This window comes from Lissotriton helveticus, chromosome 5_1 (genome assembly GCF_964261635.1).
Source record: "Lissotriton helveticus chromosome 5_1, aLisHel1.1, whole genome shotgun sequence".
Classification (NCBI taxonomy): domain Eukaryota; kingdom Metazoa; phylum Chordata; class Amphibia; order Caudata; family Salamandridae; genus Lissotriton; species Lissotriton helveticus.
The window spans coordinates 1,899,997,907-1,900,016,218 of NC_136065.1; the positions used below are offsets into that span (position 1 = coordinate 1,899,997,907).

The 18,312-nt window shown below is 42.9% G+C and overlaps 1 protein-coding gene across 1 annotated transcript in view; it reads left to right on the top strand.

Annotated features, from left to right (window-relative positions):
- KAT2A (lysine acetyltransferase 2A) overlaps nucleotides 1-18,312 on the top strand; it is a 156,878-nt gene that overhangs the window by 51,465 nt on the left and 87,101 nt on the right. Inside the window, exons 5-9 of the mRNA XM_078645408.1 lie at nucleotides 1,077-1,258; nucleotides 1,809-2,000; nucleotides 3,928-4,034; nucleotides 5,230-5,334; nucleotides 16,018-16,154. Of these exons, the coding sequence (XP_078501534.1) occupies nucleotides 1,077-1,258; nucleotides 1,809-2,000; nucleotides 3,928-4,034; nucleotides 5,230-5,334; nucleotides 16,018-16,154 (723 nt within the window). The remainder of the gene's footprint in view (nucleotides 1-1,076; nucleotides 1,259-1,808; nucleotides 2,001-3,927; nucleotides 4,035-5,229; nucleotides 5,335-16,017; nucleotides 16,155-18,312) is intronic.

Here is an 18,312-nt window from a genome sequence, read left to right on the forward strand (position 1 = left end):
ATTATTTACATTTTGCTGGTCTGTTTTATTTTCCTATTACCTTCTTGGTGATCAAGGTTGGGAGAAAAACATTGTCCTGACTAAACTAATGACCTCTAAACCCATTTAAATCCCCATATAAGTTGTATGTGCAACATTTGCCCTTAACAAGTAGTTATACCTTAAACAAGTAGAATAAGGTTTTTTCCAGACATAGATATCAAGGGTCATCTAGCTTTAACATTTAAAGCCATTTGCTGAATCCTGAGCTGCATATATTGAAGCATTTTCCAGAATGTTCTCGTTTAGAAGGCCTTCAGGGAAAACCAGGAGTGGGTTGAGATCTTTGTTGCGTCAATAAAAAGTACTTCTAGATCTGCTGCTTGGTCTACACTTCCTCATCAACTGATTCGTAAAGTATTTCTTTTGTATTCAGTGGATTTTGTCTTCTAGTACTGCTCCTGAGCCATCTTATCTGCAACCTAGCAAGTATCCGACAGCCCATTCCTCTAGAAGAAATGATTCACTACTCCCCTCATGACAGATCCTGATCACTGAAATTTGTGTGGCCACAGACATCTTAGCGAGCTGGTCTTCAGTGCAAAACTTGCTTGATTAGAGCCTCACCCCTCTCTCCTTATTCTCCTCTGGAATGAACTTTTTTTCTGTTCTAGTGCCTATGAGTATCGAAGACGATAACCTGGTAGAGAAGTAAAAGTTGCTTGAAATCCTAGTGCTATATCATGGGTATTACTTTCCATTTTTTGAAAAACCTACCATTGTCACAGGGGAAATGTTGGAAATTGGTTGAATAGATCATTATCGTCATCTTTCAGTCAAAATGATCGGCAACAGCAACACTGTTGTGAATTCTGGTACAGTGGAATTCTTGAGCTGTTTAACAGGATTGTGTTAAAACATTTCGTGGCAAAGGGAGAATAATGCCTACATGCGTTATTGCTGCTCTTTACTGAGTGTGGGGAGGATTACGATTACAAATACATTTTTGAAAAGAGTTTGTCATTGGACTTATTGACACGTTTCGAAACTTCAGAAGTACCATTGTCAACAATATATATTTTTTCCAATTTTTTTAGGGTGTTCTTAATTTTGTCCAGTACAAGTTCAGTCACCTACAACCCAAGGAACGTCAGACCATGTGCGAACTCTCAAAGATGTTCTTGCTTTGCTTGAACTACTGGAAGTTGGAAACACCATCCCAGTTCCGGCAGCGATCTCAAAATGAGGATGTGGCAACCTACAAAGTTAATTACACTAGGTAACACCAGGAATATAATCTTTATAAAAATATTCAGGAAACTAGTTCTGTCTGTGATTTTGCTCAGAATGGTTCAGCCAACCAGAGTAGTGGTAGTAACTCCTGTTTCCTGTCCACATTCACCTAAAATGTGACCCGGGGTCACGAATCAAACTGAAACAGTGTTAGCCTCTATGAGAGAGCAAGACTTTGGGAAGAAGAGGAGTTGATGCTCTAAAAATTATTGTACACATGTTAGTGAATTAACCATGTTTAATTAATCTTTTACCTAATTATTAACTATTACTATGCTGTTTAGCAGAGTGCAAAAAATCCTTCTTTTTTTGTGGAATTGGCAAATTACTCTTTCTATACGTATTTGCTGAGAAAGTGTTCTACGTTAAAATTGAATTCCATTTATGGAATATAGTTTTCATATATGATATGTCTTCTGGTTTAAGCAGTAAAGGAAGATATTAAAATTATGTTGAAAAGCAGCACCTGTGGGAGAAAAGGTAATTAAGAATAAACTAATCTTCATGCTAATTGTTTTTATGACTTTGTTTTTCAGGTGGCTTTGCTACTGTCACGTTCCCCAGAGCTGTGATAGTCTTCCTCGCTATGAAACCACACAGGTGTTCGGTCGAAGTCTACTTAAGTCCATCTTCACAGTTACACGCCGACAGCTTCTGGAAAAGTTTCGAGTGGAGAAAGATAAGCTTGGCCCTGAGAAACGAACACTCATCCTCACCCATTTTCCTAAGTAAGTAAACAGGTTTAGCCCACATTCTCCTGCACTTTTTGTATGCTTTCACTTATTATTTATTTTTTTAATTTCTAAAGCGCACAAATACCTTACGGTGTCTCGGCGCTGGAGTTCGCAGATTACGGGGGTTCCACTGACATCTTACTGATTAAAGAGCCAAGTCTTGAGATGTTTTCGAAATGAAAGTAGTGAAGAATGATGTTTGACATGGGAAGGGACTTGATTCCATAATTTTGAGGCAGCCACTACAAAACGTTTATCTCCCCATGTAGCCTTTTTTGTGTATGGAATTTGGAGCTGTTGGGCCGAAGATGAACGTAGTGTTCGACTTCTCTTTGCACACTTCCTTTAGTGGATGGCTGGCTGTCCCCCTTGTTTGCACTCTTGCCTAAGTAAATGACTGTCTTCTTCAATTTGTGCTCTTATGTATTAGTTTTCAAAGGAATGCTCCACTTGAGTGGGGAATCTGGGATTACGCTTCTGGTCTCCTATATCCACGTTTTAGCTGCAAAGCCACAATTGTCATTTGGCCAGGACATACCATCCATGGTAAACTTAAGTACTCCTTTGGAATTATCCTCTTTTCCTGGCTTCTCTCTTTTTATAGTTTTTAACAGGGTATCCTTATTCCACTGCAAAGGAGCAGGAGGGCACTCTTTCAATGACATTTACAATTTTAAGTTCTTTCCACTAATGGCGCTCTTTACTTGTGTCTCTGTGAGGGTTCTGTTCCTCACACTGTCACATTTTACATGTTAAATTATTTAAGACCTTTGAAAGTGGCACTATACTTAGTAATTGAGAGCACCCACAAAGCCCAATTGTTCTGTTTCCTTTAATAAGTAGACCTACTGTCTTAAAACAGCCTAAAATATATATGCAGAGGTTCAAGTAAGAGCCAGACAACTCTCACTGCTGGTTAACTATTGATCATGCGCGTGATGTACAATAAGCAACTCTTTGGTATTAATTAGTGTCATCTGCCTAATTTCACCTTGGTTCCAACTTATTAAGGCTCAGACTGAAAGTTCTTCCTTGCGCTCACAACTAATCAGTGTGCTTTATCTATACTCCTGGTGTTTTGATGTTGAGTCTTAATTGCCTCTCCATTTTTTTAACTATACCTCTAAGGTCCTTCTATGCTATACAAGGCACTGTCTCTTCACTGCTTCAAGTTTATGCTTTCAGACTGCGTGCTGAGCAGTTAAACAATTGAAAATAGACAGCAGAGCTACTCAGAGTCCACAGGTTTTCATTTCAACACTAAAAGTGGTGTAGAAAGCTGGAGTTGGAGACCACTCAAACCCATGTATAATTATAAAACCAAACCCACAGTACCTGACAGTGTTCGGTGTACTGCAGAACCATTTCCGATTTACTCTTTGAAACCCCACCTTGCACTCTTCTTAAAGCTGGCAATTATGAACACCATCCTTTAGTTTTAAATGTTTAAGTTATTTCTACTTTACTATACTGACCTTTGTAATCCTTTTGCATGATGCCTCTTCTGAACCATTGTCGTCTTCAGTGCATTTGTTGAGATAGCAGCAGACAGATGTAAAAGTATGGAGAATTTTTTCACTAATAGTCTTGCTTCAAGTGACTCCCTTTATGGATGCGCATTCACCTTTCCGGCTGTAGCATGGCAATAGTAGTATATACAGCTGTAGTCCTGTATCCTGGATTATTTAAACCAGCAGGGTATGCAAAATATTAGTGCTTTAAATGTACATGTAGGCAGACTATATTTACGTACCGTGATCTCATAATTAATTAGATGTTATGGCAGTTTATTGTCGCTCCGGGTGGACCTCAGTACTTGGTAATCTAATGAAGACAATGGACCAAGAGCAAAAGAATGACTTTTACTTTTTCTTTGGTTGCTTGTTTATTAGTGTCCAATTTGGTGACCTGTATTTTACAGGTTCCTTTCCATGTTGGAGGAGGAGATCTATGGAGAAAACTCTCCCATATGGGAGTCTGATTTTACAGTGCCAGCCACAGAAGCAACACCTGTTGTGTCACGTCCCGGTATGGCAATTCATTCTTGTAAAATGGAAAATAATACACCTTGTTTTGTCCTTGAATCTCAATTTTATTGAAATGTGTGCTCTAGATACAAAACCTTATTGTTCTTTTTGCCAAAAATATATTTTTGACTGGGCACATTAGGAGTTGTATTACACGTACAATGGGTCTGTGTTCACAATTGCCTCAAGTTGTGGTCCTTGATGAATACTGCTCCTGCATCCTTATCTATGTTCTTCACAGTGCAACCAATGGAAGGTTCCTATTCTAAAGTCACAAAAATATACTTGTGTTAGTCTTACATATTCTTTTGGCGTTTTAGCTTTCAGCCTAATTCAAGGCTGAGGGTTTGTTAAAACTGTGGTTTGGGACTCTAGTGGCTTCAGTAGAACGCAGTTAGTGAATTAAGGTCGAGATGAATCGATCAAATATAGGATTTAATACAATTGTAATTTTGAATTCAAGTAATATATTTAATAACAAATTTGAAATTTATTGTGGGTTGATATTTTTTTTAAAAAATTGGCTTCCCTCTTCTGTATTGGCAGCAGTGTATTTAGAGCCCTTAAAGTAGCTTCTATTCCATTTTCTTGATCTACAACTTTCATGCTAATTTTCCCTTCCTCCCTGCTAGTTCCATGTTTTCCAGCAGGAAAATGGTACTTTTACAGTTCTCCTGCTGAACCCCAGCGCTGCTAGTTCCACATGTGGAATAACAGATATTGTGGGGTTCTGTTATTTCACAGTACTGGATTACAGACTTCATACAAGCTTTCCCTGAAGTATGAGAAATAACAGTGAGACTTGTTGTTGGTGCACCTGTTCTAGCAGGGTTTCCTCCACACAAGAAAACCCCATGCACCCCTGCATATTTTACCATTTTCTTCTAACCAATGTGTGCTTTGGGAGGAGATTGCATAATGCAGTATTCCCATGTCACTTATGGTTCCAATTTAGATGAACTCCTGCATCTTACCAGATGTTGATTTTGAATAAGGGCCTCAGTATTTTAAAGATAGAGGCAGCAGGATCACAAATCTTACTTGGATTGGGAGAAAAAATAAATGGGATGTTACAATTTTTTATAAACTCTGACGTACTTGGCATAACAAAGGATTCAGTTGGTTCATGCCAATTACCAGCATTAAGCATCTTCCATTTGTTTCTGTATGTGAAATCTATTTCTTCTTTTCATCAGTTGTTAGCCCTGCTGCAGTCCCAAGTGCTCACTTGTTCAGCAAAAACCTCAACACCACTTCACCCATGGCCTCCATGGAAACTGCTCCCTCTGAGCCAGTGCAAGGTAAGATTTCTCCTAGAAGAACAATTTATTGCTTTATGGACCGAGGATAGTGTTTCGTGCAGGAATAATTTCTTTCACAAATGTTGTGCATGTTATCAAGACAACACATTGTTCACTGTTGCAAAGTAACTCCTTTGTGGGTGGTTACCCCCAGTTTTTCCTTTGTTTGGGACTCAACCTGCTTGTAATCTTGAATTCTAACACTGGGACATTGCTATCCAATGCCCAGTGTATGTCCCCTGATCCCTAAAGAATGTTGATATTGGCTTAAAACCTGATTGACACATTTGACGTTACTATAATGCCATAGTGTAAGGCAGAGGTCTTCAAACTTTTGTAGGTTGAGCCCCCCAGCTGAATTTTTTGTTGGGCCCCCCCATCACCTGACGGAAATTTCTGGAATCTGGTACACTACATAATCGACCGCCACACGCATATCACGGGCCATATCCAGCATATAATGTTCAACATAATAAGAGTGTTTAGTAAATTGCAGGTTTGTGAGTGGGTGTGGTGAAATGACAGTGATGTATTACACAGCTCAAAACACAATTTTCCATGATAAAATGTGTGCAAATTGTTTTTACTAGGATGCTTTGTTTTACACATGACATAGATTAATAACACCACCAAAATAAATGTGACCGGTGTGCCGTTTTTTAGCCACATAGACTGTCAATCTGTTGATGGATTTTTGCTACTGCCATCCTCAGGTTGTGCTCCACATCCAGTCTTGAACAACACTTTGTCTTTAGTACCGCAAGTGCTGAAAACCCAATCTCACACAAATAGGACAAACTGAAAGGCAAGAGAGTTTTGATAGCAGTTTCTCTTAAAGCTGAATATTCTGCAGATATTTTCAGCCAAAACATTGACTGTAAGGGAGACAGTGTTATCAGATTTTCCGAGCACTCCCTAGGTCAGAGTTGGTTCTCGAAAAACAATTCTTCTCTAGAAACCATTAACAAACGTTTTAGGCAGCATTATAATGGGATAATTACCCACCAACCAGTTATGGATCCGAAGACAAAGGGGAAAGTCCACAGAGAGGGCGCTGAACGAACACCTAATTGAGAATTCCTTACTGGTACGATAAGTTGCTTGCCTGAAGCAGTGGGGGTTTAGGACACGTTGGGCTTATGTTTAAAAAAATAGAACTGATAATAGTTGAATGATGTTGCCTATTTTACTTCAGAGCAATGTTGTCTGACAGACTTTGTGGTGGCAGGAACATGTTAAGGATTTTGGGTGCCCTGGGCAAATACTATTTTGGGGGCCCCTGTTCAGAAGAGCTTTGAGATTAAATGATTCATTTTCAGCTCTGCCGTACCCTCTTTAGCCAGGTTACTAACGGTGCACAGGCGCTATGGTCGAAATTCTAAAAGTGTTTACATCTAATATTCAGAGATAGTGATGTGTGTTTTCACTGTTGTAACAAAGCTACAGCCCACACATTTTACGGCGAATAATATCTGTGATATCCTCCAATTTCTCATATGTGAAGACCCGTTTTGATCTAAAATAAACTTTTTTATGGTTGTTGCATAAAACAAAAACATTTCTCTGTACATAGTAATAGAACTCTCTCACATAAATCACATTAAAAAGAAATTAAACAAAATGGTATTTACAAGAATCTGTTTAGGAATTATTCCAAGCCATCAGGGCAAAAACAGAGCTGCCTTTATCAAGAAGCCCCTGAAAGGCTGCATTGCAGTGCATGTAAATGTGTCCTTTTGTAATTTAGGAAGAAAACCTTGATGGGGCACGACATGCCCACCACCTTCCCGGAAAACTGGAAACACTTACAGATCAACGCCCTACTCAAGAAACCCAAAGGACCTCAAGAACTTCCGGCCCATCTCCATACTCCTGTTTCCGGCGAAAATCATCAAGAAGATCGTCAACAGACTACTGACCCGATTCCTCAAAGAGAACAACACCTTGGTTTTGTCCCAATCCAGATTCTGCAGCAACATCAGCACCGAAACCGCCCTCATCGCCGCCACAAACGACCTCAGAACCCTGCTGGATAACGGTGAAACTTCTGCCCTCATCCTCTTAGACCTCTCGGCCGCCTTCAACACCGTCTGCCACCACACCCTCCGCACATGCCTCCACACCGCAGGGATCCACGACAAAGCCCTAGACTGGATCACCTCCTTCCTCACTGACAAAACCCAGAGAGTCCGCCTCCCTCCTTTCCAATCCGAAGCTACCAAGATCAACTGCGGCGTACCCCAAGTATCATCCCTCAGCCCGACCCTCTTCAATGTCTACACGATACCGCTCGCCAACATCGTCCAATCACACAACCTTAACATCATCTCATACGCTGACAACACCCAGCTGATCCTCTCCCTCACCAAAGACCCCACCACCGCCAAAACCAACTTCCACGAAGGCATGAAGGCCGTCGCCGAATGGATGAAGAGAAGTCAACCTGAAACTGAACTCAGACAAGGCGGCGGTCCTCCTCCGCGGCTCCACCCCCTCCGCCTTGGACGACACTGGAGGCTGGCCTCGCTGGGAGCTGAGCCGACATCCCCCGACCACGCACGCAACCTGGGGTTCATCTTGGACTCATCTCTGTCAATGACCCAGCAAGTCAACGCTGTCTGCTCCTCCTGCTTCAACACCCTCCGGATGCTTCGCACGATCTGCAGATGGAACCCCATCGGAACCAGAAGGACAGTCACCCAGGCCCTCATCAGCAGGCTGGACTAGGGCAACACCCTCTATGCAGGAACCACGGCCAAACTCCAGAAGAGACTCCAACGCATACAGAACGCCTCTGCACGCCTCATCCTCAACATCCCCGCCACAGACACATCACTGCCCACCTGAGGGACCTGCACTGGCTCCCCGTCAACAAGAGAATCACCTTCAAGCTCCTCACCCACGCTCACAAAGCACTCCACGACGCCGGACCAGCATACCTTAACAAGCGACTCACCTTCTACACCCCCAAAAGCCAGCTTTGCTCCACTGACCTCGCCCTCGCCACTGTTCCACGCATCCACCGAACAACCAATGGCAGCAGATCCTTCTCCCACCTCGCTGCCAAGACATGGAACACCCTCCCCATCCACCTGCGACAGACCCAGGACCTGCTGACCTTCAGGAGGCTTCTCAAGACCTAGCTATTCGAACAGTAGCAGCCCACCCACCTCAGCGCCTTGAGACTCTCACAGGTGAGTAGTGCGCTCTTCAAATGTTTGATATATTGATTGATTGATTGATTGATTGACTGGTGTTTGGTGTGCCCTGGTGTGCTCCTCATTGGGCAGTTAATAACATAGCTCTACACCTTGATCCCATGGATATTTAGAAATGTACCTGTCAATTATTATTATTTATTTTTCTTAAGAATATACTACAGTTCCCCAGTCAGTACTACTGGCTGCTTGCTTGTCTCTCATTTCATCTTCCGTGCACTGCATCCTGTGTGGCCACATCCTGTAAACTAGGCAACCATTATGGAACGCTGTTGTCCATTCTGCATCGTTTTACCATGCCATGATTGCCAACTCATTGCTATAAATAAGGCGGTCATTCTGGAACTGTAAAACAATGCTAGCTAATGTGCAATACCACTGCATGGCGGAAACTGGCTGCTATGTTCAGTTTTGTTATTGCAAGCATATTCCCACTGTGTTTTGATGGGAGCATGTTGTTTTTTCCGAACTTGTGTTATTTTAATTTATCTTGCATGCGTTGGTAAATTTGTGTGTATTAGAGGGTGAATGCAAGAATGGGTCAGTGTATGGATAAATGGATGCATGAAGGCAAAGATGAATTACAAGGTGCATATGTAAATTATTGAGTGCCTAAATTCACCATTGACGCAAAAGGCACTTTCATTCATAAGCCAGACCTATTGGCACTGTTAATGTTCATTGCTACTTTGTTCCTAGCCTTTGCAAAGCTAATAGATAGCTCAACGCACTAAACAGCATGAATGTGTATGCTTACATAAGCACATATATGTTGGGTTTGCTAAATGCTTTTTTAAAACGTGGCTTTACCGTTAACTGATTATGGAGAGTTCACAAGTGCTCCTAGCGCTTAGCATGGTCCTCGTGAGCACTAGTAAAAAAGTAGATGTCATTGGATGATTCTAGGCTGACTCACCCTACGTTGTGCCCTTTTCTTTTAGTAAATAAGGAAAGAGAACGGTGGCAGTCGGGATATCTGACCGTTGTTGGTGCAACTATTATTAACTGGTTGCAGCAGGTGCCCTGTTCCTGGCATGGGGGGGGGGGGTTTATAAATTCTAGGGAGCTGGGGTGACATGTATATTCTGCTGTTCAAAACGAGTTCATGCTTGCTTAGTGTAGCGCTAACAGTTTGATCTTGGGCAGATGAAACTATTCAAAGGCCTTCTCTAACACAATCTGTTTCATCCTGGCTTCTCATATTGATCTGGGAAAGACCCAGCGCCTGCCTGACGCACGGTGTGATCTTCCTCTACGGGCAGGGGGGGGGGGGGGAGCCTACGATGGAGCCCCTCGGCTGCCCCAGGAACAGATAGACGGTAATTTCAGCTGCTCTGGGAGGCAAGGACTCTCCTGTGCTATGAAATCAAATGCGAAGCAACAGGACTGTCTGTTTCCTTGCTTTCGTTTTTAGCAGTGCCTCCCACTGCAGCTGAACCACTTCAGCTATAAGAATTAACCCCCTCCTGGGACTGTTAACTCAGCTCTTTACATCACAAAAGCACAGGCACCTCGTGCCTTTTCTATTTCCCTCCCCCCTCCTTTCCCTCACCAATCCTCTGTTACAGGAGCTCTGGGTGAAGACTTGGACGCCAGACTTGGACGCCTGACAGTTAAACACCAACAAAGGGAGGGGCGCACCCCACAGATTGAAGAACTCTGGTGTAAGGTGCATAAGTACACCGATGGCACCAAAAGTTGAATGCATCTTGGGGACAGCAGCACCTACTGCTTTCCGGCCTACCCTGTGCAGCCTGACTGCAGCAGCTTGAACCATGCTGCACAGACATGTCAAAATCACCATTTTGACAGGTAGGGAAGCCTTAGTTTAAATATGAAATGCGTCACTCGTAAGCCCAAGTTGCTGCTCACAAGGGAGAGTGCATCATATTTAAGAGAGTGACATTAGAAATGGCATTTAGCCCCCAGTGACTAGGCCCACAATGACATTGTCACTGGTCAGGCTGTAACTGGTACATAAGAACATTCATTGTATAGATTATACATTTGGTATGACCAGCTACAGACACTATTAAAAGACTTATTTTTATATTTAATAAAAATCCAATCTAATTGTAAAGTCAGAATTGTACTAATTTTTAGGGAAATGTAACTTTTTTAGTAAGTTGTCTTTATCTTACCTAAAACTGCTAAAGGATAATGTGCATTAGCTCTACAGCAACTTTCCAGCAGTTACTTGATCTGAATTGGGTTGTTTGCAGCATGGCAAACAGCACCAACTGAAAATGTGGGTAGGGCTGCTTCCAGGAACTTTTATTCCTTGGTTAGGATTAGCCCGGGAGCCGTCCCCATCCACTCGTCGGTGCGAGGCATTAATGTGGCAATCTCAGGAACTCACATCAGAATACTTTTTGAAACAATGGAATATAAGAGCAGCACTGGACCTGCTGCGATCTGTGATCTGAAAGAGCCCTGAAGGACTAGGACCTATTCACTCTTGTACCCAGGACAAAGAAGTGAACTACAGTGGTCAGTTGGCTGCCGACCTGTGTGGCTACAGGTACACAGCAAGCTGCAAGACCCCTTTTCCTGGAAGTACCCAGCTAACCAGTGGCAACTGGACCTGGTCTGGAGTTTCCAGTTGGCCTTTTCCTTACAATAAAATTTTTATTTTAGATACCCTTGTATGATGTAGTGGGCGGGTTTAGAAGTCTACTTCAACAGTAGTTTGGATTCCAGAGGGAGGTTTGGAAACTTTGAAAACATTTTCCTTCCGAGCCTCTGGGGGAACTGTGGGAAAGACTATCCAACTGCAATTCCAAGGCATCAGATTGAATTTCAGCTTTTTCCTAGTCAAGGCTCCCACCAACGCCAAAAAACTGACTGAGTCCCAATCAGCGTTGGTACTTGGAAATATTTCAGCATTAAGTCTCCTAAGCCCCAGGAGGACTAACCTGCTTTTAGAATCCAGCCTTTGGTTCCACAGCAGCAGCTATAGTTTAAACTGTGACCTACTCAAGGAGGATTTTTCTTCTCAAAAAGTGAGAAGGTCCCTTTCTGCATTGGGGCTTTCATAGGGTCCAATCCTCTTGGTGTATCCGACCAGTGTTCCTTTGCAGTCAGCCTTAAATCCTGTGTAGGTCCTGATCTACTGCTTCTAGAGACTATCATTTGCACTTGTCACTTTTTGGTGCTGTTTTGACTTAAATCTCTAAAAAATCTTATCTCCGGTTCCCCTTACTAAATTTGTCATTTTCGTCTTATTGTACTCCTAATAATTCTCTCTTTACCTTCCAGTTGGTTGTGGAATTTTATTGTGAGACTTTTTATAGTATGTTGTAAGTTAATGTGCTGTGCATTATCTCACGATCTACCCGCTGGACTTTGAGTGGTATCTTGTTAACTTACTGTTGTATATTTGGACATTGATTATAGACCGGATGGTAAGCTCGTAAAGGGGCACCCATGAACTTGAAGAGTCAGAAAGAAAAGGACAATGTGGCAGAACATTGTACATTTAGTGAGTTTCTTCAAATGCTAATTTGGCACTGGATCGAGTAATCAAGCAAGTAGCGTGTCATTGCTGTCTGATTGGCAGTAAGGGAGGGAGTAAGGAATGAAAGAGGCCACATATGGTGAAACTTTCTACTTACACTGAGGTTGGTACCAGTGACATAACCTACACCTGAGAAAGCAGTACTTTTTAAAAAATGTTTATTTTTTAGAGAATGACCAACAGCTGCCTGAAGCTCAACGCTGAAAAGCAGAAGTCCTCGTCCTCTGTACCACCCCTTCAGCATGGGACAACACATGGTGGCCGACTGCCCTTGGAAACCCACCTACCTCCTCAGACCACGCCAAGAACCTCTGCATCATTCTCGACTAATCACTCACCATGAACTGCCAGGTCAACGCCGTCACCTCCAGCTGCTTCAACACCCTCTGCAAGACTTTCAAGTCAAGGAAGACAGTCACCCACGCACTCATGGTCAGCAGGCTGGACTACGGAAACACACTCTACGCTGGCATCAACAAGTCCCTACTCTGCAAACTCCAGACTATTTAGAACCCCGCCGCCAGACTCGTCCTGGGCATCCCCCGGCACAAACACATCACCCAGCACCTACGTAGACAACACTGGCTCCCAGTGGACAAGAGGGTCCCCTTCAAAATCCTCACTCACACCTACAAGTGCCTACACAACAACGGACCCACATACTTCAACGACAGAATCAACTTCACGCACCTAAAGGAAACCTACGATCTTACAAGCCAGAGCAGGTAGGAGATCCTTCTCCCACGTTGCAGCCAAGACATGGAACGACCTACTGGCAAACATCAGACAAGCCCCCTCCCTGAACACCTTTAGGAAGACCCTCCAGACCTGGCTCTTCGGCTAGACAGTTCTACAGACCCCTCCTCTCCTCCACCCCCGTGCCTTGAGACCCTCACGGGTGAGTAGCGTGCTTTACAATTCCCTGATTGATTGATTGACTGCCACATTCTACAGCTCCCCTACCAGCCTCCACTTAGGATGTCTTGGCATTTATCTGCATTGTTCAAAATTTTCCAGTTCAGGAGACCATACGCTCCTCCTTTAGGAAGATTAGATCTGGCCTGCCGTTCTGAAAGGAGATCCTGGGTATTACACTCATTAGTTCCTTGTAAGGGAGTAAGGCAGCTAATTCTGTTCCTTCCAGGATTTTTACACACTACCATTTATTTCCTGTAGAAGTTCAGAATGGTGACTTTTATCCCAGTATTTGCAACTGTCAAGGTTGATGGCTGTCTCTAATGGGTGCATCTGCAGGATGTTCTCTTCCATGTACATGATAGGAAGGCCCTCTGCTTCATGGTGGAAAACATTTGTACCGATACAGGTCATTGTCCTTCAACCTTAGGCCCCCATGTCTTCACCAAGATCATGGTGGCTAGCTTTCTGTGGTTGCAGATGTCACAACTTCTCCTATCAAAACGATTATCCTCAGTGCTTCATCTATGGGTTTAGTATCAAGTGTGACCCCAAACACTATCCTCGGGACTCTGTCCCCTAAGTGATTATTGGCCTTTATCCAGACTATGGACCACTTCTTAGAAAATGTTGGTTTGAGGCTTCCTACAGTACAGGAAGCTTTCATCAGGGAGTGCAGCCCATGCCAAGCTCGTACTTTATTGCTTGCATCAGTGCCTGGCAGAGCACTGCCATAATATTCTGACCTTCCAATCCAAGCCTGTTCTGGTCCTCTCATTTCTAGTGTTGATGCTCCTACTCTTTTAGTGGGCTGATTCTTTCCCCTACTGCACCCACCAGTCAATTACAAACAGCTCCTTGGAGTTTGAGTGAGTGTTCACTGAAGGGAACTCTCAATCTGTGCTTTGTGGCAATGATCACATCTATCCCTCCACTTTAAAATGTTGAAGCTGAAAGAGTCTTTGTCTTTTTTTGTTCTAGCTCTTTAGCTTTCCTATTGTGGGTTGAAACGGCCTTATCCTCTTCTGCTTTGCAGGAGGGCTCGACATCCAGGGAGCGATGACGGCTGAGCAAGTGTCTTCCTTCCCCATGACTCTAATTACCAGTGATAGGGCCTGGGATCACCAAGACATTGATGCCTTTGCCGTCCACTATCGCCCACTTAATCCCCCTGGATTTTTAATTTTTGACTACATTGCTTTTGGCCTTTTACTGTGATTGATCCTCACGACCCGAGTCGTCTCATTCATAGTCCATTTTCTGTGAATTTACTGAGTGCTAACCTCTAGTGGCTGCTTTTTAAGTTCAGGCCGATGCTGTGTAGCTAGGGTAAGAGGGTCCCGGCTGGTTATATGTGAGCACAGACGTGATGGCTGCATGTGTGAGCCTGGTATCTGCCACAGATAACCTGTCGCTGAAAGAACCAGTTGGGAATCCTCACTGATCTGCGTTGGGCTTTTGATTGTGAGTTGGCATTCATATTGACGGTCTGTAGTACCTAATGAAGGTCTGTAGTGCCTAGTCCGCATTGCACATTGTGGAAAATCTGCACTAAAAATCAGTTTACCCCCACTTAGGCTGGCAGGGTCCAGTGAGGTATCAATCTAGGGGTAAACATGCGTCCCGAACGCAGATAGATTCACACTACCTGACTCAGCTCAGAATCCGACTCCAGCCCTTTTTCTTATCTACTGGGCCAAGTTAATTACTCACCCCACACTATAGAGCCATTAAGAGTGCTTGACCTAGTTCCTGCCTTTTCTCCAATATGGAAGCATTGCTACGTAAAGATGCATTGAAGTTAACTATTAACTTACCTGTAAAAATTCATATCTAAAAAAGTACTTACTTGATAACAAAGTTCTTGATATCAAAATGTATATAAAAATAGAAGTTATTTTTCTAAATTGGTCTCAGATTTATTCTTGCGTGCGTGCCTCATTTTATTGCCTCAGTGAGTACAACAAATTCTTAGCACTACCCTCTGATAAGTCTAACTGTTCGCCCACAAAAGAGAGCATTTGGGTTATCATTTGTACCTCTGTAAACCAATTGGGGTTTGCCTGGATTCTCTACACAGTCTACCTCGTTTTGGGTCACTGTATAAAGAGCCAGTTTCCTCCAAAAAGCAGTAGGCCTGACTTCATTAATGTGAAAAGAATATTTTTAAATCATTATGCATTTATGGATGGATTGTTATTACTCTAAGCCTTCAGAGATATTTTGTTACATAGAATTTCACTGATTACTGTAGTTGGTAAGGGTTTTATCTTGGTTATCCCGTCTGACAAACCGAGTGGATAAAAGATTTGCATCCTTTTAACAAGGCCTGTATATTTTGCTCACTCCTAATAGTTATGTCCAGTGCCATAGTTTTGATCTGTTTTATTGTCAAAAACTATAACAGAGGCTTTTGCCGTGGTTTAATGATTGTGAAAGACATTTGTTAAAGTCAATGGGTCTTTAACGGGGACTTTTATCACACTGGTTTGCAGACTGTATACAGGTATTTTCCTAAATGAAGTCTCCCAGGTGTTCAGTATCATTGCAATTCGTCCACCCTCAGCTATGTTAAGTGTTGTTACTGCAGACATATACCTGTCGTGTTTACACAGCAGAATATTACCTTTTGCTAATTTGTATCTTTTATTTTATTGTGCGTATATTGTTGAGTGTTTGTGTTATATCGTATTTCTCTAAGTGCATGATTGCAATAAGGAATCAGTGGGTGGTTGAAGGAATCCTTGTGTGTAAGAATGAATGACAGTGCGTGTATGATGACTTGCAGGCCTAACCCATTAATGACTGAAGATGTACTTTCATTTATAAGCCCACAGTTTGGAATTGCCAGTGCTTGCTTTAATCCTTTAATTGCTATTGCTGAGCTTCTTTAAAAAAAAAAAAAGCTGGTGCAATGTTTAAATTAGTAATTCTCTCTTAGTAAGTTCAGCAAATGTTTTTAGTGGTTTATGCCTGCGTAAAAATGTAGATGAGTGTGACACCAGCTAACAAACCTTTCTCCTTTGCAAACAGGTGAAAAAAGGAAACTGAATGAGAGTCTGACACTTGAGGATGCCAAGAGAATCCGTGTTATGGGCGATATTCCAATGGAGCTCGTCAATGAAGTTATGTTGACCATCACAGACCCAGCCGCCATGCTGGGGCCAGAGGTAAACAGTAGGCATCAATATGGACACTCCAGTATTAGGGACCCATTCTTTCTTGTTAGTCTGTGAGAGCCTTCTTCCAGCTTCTTCCTCCACTTTCTAAAAGCACAAAGATGAGACAAAGCACTCCAGTGTACTTTCACAGCTTGCAATGTAGTTAATCTGCAAAGAAACTGGAGGCTACTAACTACAGATTCCTCGCTTAAATAATTACACCAGGTGCCAGATTGGATCCTGAAGCTCTTGCAATATCTCCTGCACGTCAGTAGGTGCTCCATATGCCTCCATCACAATGTTGTCCCATCGCCGGACATGACAATATAGACCTGTTTGTAGGCATCAATCCTTTTGTCCGTTCTCTTGATGCTTAATGTGTGCGCCTACAAAATCAAGCAACTGGCCCTTTTTTCCTGTTCGTTAGCCATGCTGCTCAGTATTTAGGCTCAAGGATGCTTTGCAGCTTGGCTAAAATCATTGGCCAATAGGTCCCAATGCGAGACCTGTTGGGTTTATGCTTATTAGGTTAAAGCCTGCCGGACAGTTCAGCTGTATTGTTGTGAAAGACTTATTGACTTTTTTGTTTTTACACCTTTTTTTCTTGCTTTCTCTTCAATGCTTTTATTCATTTGTGGTTGGCTCTCCCGACTGACCCTTGCTCCAGCTTGTTTTAGGACTTATGCCCTGCTGCACATCCCGCCCCCCACACCCTCCCTCTCGCCGAGGAGTTATCCCGCCCGCCTTATCCGATCGGATAACGCATATTTTGTTATCATCGACACACAGAATGCTGTTGGGTGTGTGTGTGTGTGTGGCTCTGGGGGTGTGTGTGTGTGTGTGTGTGTGTGTGTGTGTGTGGCTCTGGGTGTGTGTGGCTCTGGGTGTGTGTGTGTGTGTGGCTCTGGGTGTGTGTGTGTGGCTCTAGGTGTGTGTGTGTGTGGCTCTGGGTGTGTGTGTGTGGCTCTGGGGGTGTGTGTGTGTGTGTGGCTTTGGGTGTGTGTGTGTGTGTGTGTGTGTGTGTTTGGCTCTGGGTGTGTGTGGGTGTGTGGCTCTGGGTGTGTGTGGCTGGCTGTGTGTGTGTGTGTGGCTCTGGGTGTGTGTGTGGTAGTAATTGCTGTCTGCTGAACTCGTCCAGTAGGGTACAATAGGTCTCACATTTGCGAGAGATTAAGCTATTGGCAATGTAAATGACAATGCCATTTATTTATCTGTTTTCAAAACCAACAGATAAATAACATTTTTGTCATTTACAATGCCAATAGCTCTAACTTTTGCAAAGGCGAAACCGTTGCATTGTAAATGCTTGTTTTTCCAGTTAACTCTAAAACTTAAACCACCATCCTTTTCTTAAGCCTTCCATGAGTGCATGCGATTTTACCATTCAGTGTGTTTACTCTCTTCTCTCAGTGCAATTCTTTTCATAACGTTATAAAAATGTCATTTTCAACAACTTTGTATTTAGAGCTGCTCTTCTGTACTCTTTCCCTTTTATACAGCTACACCCTTTGAGTCGCTCTCCCATGCGCTTTACCTACACGTTCTCTCTTGTTTTCTCTTGTTCCTTTGCTTCTATCCCCATGTTGCTCTGTCTCCGTGTTGCTCCCCCACACATGTGCCCTCCGTTTTGCTTCCCCTCACCTGTGCCTCAGTGTTGCTTCCCCAAACCTTTGTGTTGCTTCCCTCAACTACATGTTTTCCCTCACTTGTAAATGTTTGTATTTATTCATACAAATTTGTAAACGAAATAATTTTGTTTGTGCTCACATGCTTGGTCCGTGCACCTACAAAATGTTGCATTTAAACACGTAGACTTTATTTCCTGTTTATTAGCAGTGCTGCTTAAAATCAAGGATGTTGTCCAGCATGGCTAAAACCGCTGGTAAAGCCAATAGGTCCCAAACATGAAACCTTTTGACCTTGCCAACGCTTGTAATTGTTATTAATTCTCATCTGGTCTTTGTGAAATTCAGGGACAGATCGACGTAAGAGGATAGACTTCAATGTTTGCCCACTCTTGCATCATGCAATATCGTCTCTCTTTCTAAACTATTTTTTTCTCACCCAATGTTTCTGAACATTGGTTTGTTTTGCTAGTGTCCGTTTATGTGGACAAGAAAAATAAACCTTAATCCATATTTTATGTATCTGCCCCTAACTGCTGCAG